The sequence below is a fragment of the Gekko japonicus genome, unplaced genomic scaffold, assembly GCF_001447785.1.
Source record: "Gekko japonicus isolate JY-2015 unplaced genomic scaffold, Gekko_japonicus_V1.1 scaffold2229, whole genome shotgun sequence".
Classification (NCBI taxonomy): Eukaryota; Metazoa; Chordata; class Lepidosauria; order Squamata; family Gekkonidae; genus Gekko; species Gekko japonicus.
In genome coordinates, this window is record NW_015165884.1 from 271,247 (window position 1) to 276,466 (window position 5,220).

Sequence of the window (5,220 nt, forward strand, 5' to 3'; positions counted from 1 at the left end):
TTTGACAATCCGAAAGGTGTTAATAATTTTTTGGGAAAATGGTTTGTGTTTTTTGAATATCTTACTGCGCGTCAACCCCGATTATATGCACTACCTCAGAAATATAGAGACTTTGTGTTTTATTAATAAGTATTTTGCATATGGATAACATTTCTCTTCTCGTTTATTAGATGTTGTTGAAAGATACTGTATACAGCTAACAAGTAATACAGGATGTAAAAATATATAAAACTCAATAAAAATGCTTAAAAAAAAAAGAAGTATGTAGTGTTAATATTTGGACTGCACGACTGGTAAAGAAAGACGTTTAAATGAAAAGCAGTACCATGGCACTTGGTACAAAACCATAAACACGCAGCCCAATGCTCACCGGTGTCTGTTTCTCTCTGGACAGGGAATCCTCCAAGGCACCGGAAAGACATCTCCCAATTTAATTTGACCATCCCCCCAATTCTTACAGTCCAGAGAGATCTCATATTGGTCACCTTGTGGAGATCCACAGCAAAGCTGTCCATGCTGTGGTCAGTACCAAGACCAGGGCTCCGGTCGAGCCGTGCAAATGATGGCGGGGGGGGGCACACTGAGGGGGTGTTAATACCTGGGGGGGGCCTCCGCTCAGCCCCAGCCATCAGGGGCACCGAAGGCAGCAGGACCCCAGGAGGTCCTCGTTCAGGGCAACACACTACCCAGCCAGTATCTGGGTATGTACAGTGCCTTGAGGGAAAGGCCACGCAGTGGTGGGTGTATCATCATGTACCTGAGATGTGTTTCACCAAAGATATAAAATTCGGTCCTCCGTAGTCATGTTGCAACACTGACTCCAGGCTGTGGGTTACTACAGCATTTCCCAAAGCAGATGGTTCCTGTCTGGAAAGCTTTAGCTACACGTTCCGAAGACACCCCTCCCCTGGCAGATTAAGACACAAGCCTCCGCAGAAGGAGGTATACGAGGCCGCCGACCCCCACCACGGCCGTGACGGCCACAAAGCGCACCCAAATGAAATCCAAAGAGTCCTCCAGCGAGGAGTGCAGTTTCAGGACCTGCCTCTTGGTGGCGTCCTCGCTGCCCGAGTTGTCGATGACGTGGTCGGCCATCTTGACTTTCTGGTCAAGGGGCAGCTGGGCGGCGATCCGTGCCTCTGCGTCCTCGCGGGTCAGCCCGTTCCTGCGCATCAGGCGAGACAACTGGGTTGGCGGGTCGCTAAGGGAGAGAGGGGAGAAGGAGGCCATTCAGGCAACACAGCAGGGGGTTCCTCACATTCTCTTTGCTCAATTAATTCTACCTACTGGAGCTAACGAAAGAAGGGCAATGCCAAGGAATGTTCAAACTATCGCACAATTGCACTCATATCACACACTAGCAAGATCATGCTCAAGATCCTACAAGCTAGGCTTCAACAGTACGTGGATAGAGAACTGCCAGAAGTACAAGCTGGGTTTCGAAGAGGTAGAGGAACTAGAGATCAAATTGCCAACATTCGCTGGATTATGGAGAAAGCAAGAGAGTACCAGAAAAACATCTACTTCTGCTTCATTGACTATGCTAAAGCTTTTGACTGTGTGGATCACAACAAACTATGGCAGGTCCTTAAAGAGATGGGAGTACCAGACCACCTCACATGTCTCTTGAGAAACCTGTATAAGGGTCAAGAAGCAACAGTTAGAACCGGATATGGAACAACTGATTGGTTCAGCATAGGAAAAGGAGTACGACAAGGATGTATATTGTCACCTTGCTTATTTAATATATATGCAGAGTACATCATGCAAAATGCTGGCCTGGATGAATCACAAGCAGGAATTAAGATTGCTGGGGAAAAGATCAACAACCTCAGAAATGCAGACGATACCACTCTAATGGCAGAAAGTGAAGAGGAGCTAAAGAGCCTCTTGCTCAGGGTAAAAGAGGAGAGCGTAAAAGTGGGCTTGAAGCTCAAATTAAAAAAAAAATAAGATATTGGCATCCGGCCCCATCACTCTTTGGCAAATAGAAGGGAAAGCCGTGGAAGTAGTGACAGACTTCACGTTCCTGGGATCCCAGATCACCGCAGACTGTGACAGCAGCCATGAAATTAAAAGACGCCTGCTCCTTGGGAGGAAAGCGATGGCGAACCTCAACAGCATGATAAAAAGTAGAGACATCACATATGGCTGCGAGAGTTGGACTCTAAGGAAGGCCGAGCGCCGAAGAATAGATTCTTTGAACTATGGTGCTGGAGAAGACTCTTGAGAGTCCCTTGGACTGCAAGGAGATCAAATCAGTCAATCCTAAAAGAAATCCACCCTGACTGTTCCCTGGAAGGCCAGATACTGAAGCTGAAGCTCAAATACTTTGGCCACCCAATGAGAAGGGAGCACTCACTGGAGAAGACCCTGATGCTGGGAAAGATTGAAGGTCAAAGAAGACGGGGAAGGCAAAGGATGAGATGGTTAGACAGTGTCATAGATGCAACGAACATGAAATTGAGCCAACTTCAGAGGACAGCGGAAGACAGGAGGGCCTGGCGGGATCTAGTCCATGGGGTCGCGAAGAGTCGGACTCGACTGTGCGACTGAACAACAACAACTGGAGCTAACAGGGCTCAGTGGAACCTCTGAATAATAAATGCCGGGTGGCAAACAGGAAGTGGGGGCTGATGCCTTCATCCCAGGGGCCGCCAACCTTTTCGAGCCTGCGGACACCTTTGGAATTCTGACACAGGGTGGTGGGCACAACCAACAAAGGGGCCACTGCGGGAGGTGGGCCACAGAATGGTCACCACGGAAACTGCAGCCCACCACACACAGAGGAAGCAAGTGCGGGAGGCGGGAGTACAGATGTAAGATTTCCGGAAATTTTGAAGCTCGGGAAAAAACGGAAATTTTCGGGAAAATTGAAAAAAAAAATGCTACATGAGCACTTCTTTTTTCTTTTCCAGATTGAAAGTCGTTCTGTTACTTTGGAAACATAAAATAGGACTATGGGCATTTTTACTTGGCATGAAATTATCACAAGTAGCCTATTAAAAATATAGTGTATCCAAACAATTATTACAAACAGATTACCCGCCCACAGGCAAAAACAAAACCTGAAACCTTTTTCTTTTCTTGTGACAATATTTGTAAACACCTTGTCGTAAAATATTTTATTCATCACGTTAAAATAAAATGTGCCATAATCATTTTTTCTTTGTCAATTTTTCCAATTTTTCGGGAAAAAATGTCCCCCCCCCCCCGAATGTTTCCGGGGTTTTTTCCGGGCCTTCACATCTCTAGGCAGGAGGAGTCACAGAAATGTTATTTAAATCGGCAGAGCCAATCAGAGCTCCAGCGGGCAACCAGAAGCCCCGATGGGGAGGATGGGGGGGTATCTAAGCCCCCTTCCCCACGGTCTAGATCTGAATCAGGCCCCTACGTGCCTGGGAATTAAGTCCTGAACACGGAAGTTCCCATGCGTGTCCAAATGACAGGAGCCAGGAACTCCATCTTCAATTTTATAGTTAAATAATTTTGGAGCACCGTGAAGTAAAATTTTAGTGAATTGTATTTATTGTATTGTATGTTGTTCTGTACTGTTTTAATGTTTTAACCAGTGTTCCCTCTAAGCTGAGTTGGTGTGAGCTAGCTCACAGTTTTTTAGCCTCTGGCTCGCAGATTTTTGTCTTAGCTCAGGAAAGATGGCTCCAGAGCACACTAATTATGCAGTAGCCAAATCACTTGCTCACAACTTTAATGCCAGTAGCTCAGAAAGTAGAATTTTTGCTCACAGGACTCCACAGCTTAGAGGGAACCCTGGTTTTAACATGGGCATTCGTGCCCCTTGTGAGCCACGCTGAGCCTTCGGGGAGGGCGGGGTATAAATGTAAAGATAAATAAATAAATAAATAAATAAATAAATAAATGGAAGGGCCCGTAAGCAGCGGGACGCTGCCAGACCCAGAGAATCCCCAAGGGACAAACAGACACAGACTGAGCCGGGCTCGTGGGGGGGAGGAATGCGCCCCTCGCCCCTCCAAAACACTCCCTCAACCATCCAGTGAAACATCATTGATCTGTTTGAATAAAAATAGTGGTAGGTTGGAACAAAGAGAGTAAAACAAGGAGTCAAAACTATACATCAACTAAGTATAGTATTAATCGAAGAACAATATTTAGGATGGCAGCTAACTAAACAATTCTATGTGCAATTACCAATATAACTTTTAAAATAGTTACTTTTGTGACATATTAAATTGAAACAATGTTAACAGAAGCGAATGACTTATATTTAATTGAACAACATTATTTTAAATTTTGCTTCCGAGATATTCTCCCAATCATTTTTTTCTAAATCTATTTTGTCAAAAATTGGATACCAAATGTTAAGTGGATTATTAAAATTCACATTCAATTTGATGGGAGGAGCCATAAATTGAGACCTTTTCAAGCATGAAAACATCCCAGTTTTTGTGCATCCATTGTGTCACTGTTGGAGGTTTAGTATTTTTCCAGTTTTTTGCTATTGTCGATTTGGCTGTTGTTATTAAAATATTAATTAATTTTCTTGTATTTTCAGGAGGTCTATTTGATCTTCTCCTGATGAGCCCCCAGAAGGAATTCTTGGCTTTTTTCTGCCTCTCGATCTTGCCGGGCTTCAGAGTCATCACCCTCCAGTCTCCTAAGTGACACCTGCCCACCAGAAACCTCTGGGGCAAAGGGGGTACCCAAAAAGAGCAGCAGTCCAGGAGCACCTCAAAGACTAACAAAGTTTGCGGCAGGGGAAGGGCTTCTGTGCATGACTGATGACCGCTTTCTCGAGTGACTCATGAAAGCTCCTCCCCTGCCACAGATGTTGTTGGTCCTGAAGGTGCTCTTGGACTCTGGCTCCCTTCCACTGCTACAGAGAGACTAACACGGCCTCCAGAGGAGTTCGGGGGGGGGGAAGGGTTCTCCGTGCACAGGGGCTCCTTTCATCTCTCTCCAGAGAAAGGCTGCAGCAGGTCTCTCCACAGCCCTTCGCCTCCCTCCGCCCCAGCCCAGCTTCCTCAGAGGCAAGGCTGGCCCGAAAGGGTAGGGGAAAGGAGAGCGCTGGAGAGCAGGGATCCAGCCCACCAAGCAGACGGTGCTCAGCCACGGACTCCGGGGCTCCTCACCACCTCCTTACCAGTACACGAGGACAGTGTGTTTCATGAACCTGGTCAGCGTGCCGGTTTCAAAAAGCAGGGGGATGTCCAGGACCACATACCGGTAGCCTAGGGCAAT

At 46.5% G+C, this 5,220-nt stretch overlaps 1 protein-coding gene across 1 annotated transcript in view; it reads right to left on the reverse strand.

The window, feature by feature from the left end:
* Positions 1-551: 551 nt before the first annotated feature.
* DCAKD (dephospho-CoA kinase domain containing) overlaps positions 552-5,220 on the reverse strand; it is a 14,521-nt gene continuing 9,852 nt past the window's right edge. The window contains exons 5-6 of the mRNA XM_015411300.1: positions 5,123-5,210; positions 552-1,201 (exon numbers count right to left, since the gene is read on the reverse strand). Of these exons, the coding sequence (XP_015266786.1) occupies positions 916-1,201; positions 5,123-5,210 (374 nt within the window). The 3' untranslated portion in view covers positions 552-915. The remainder of the gene's footprint in view (positions 1,202-5,122; positions 5,211-5,220) is intronic.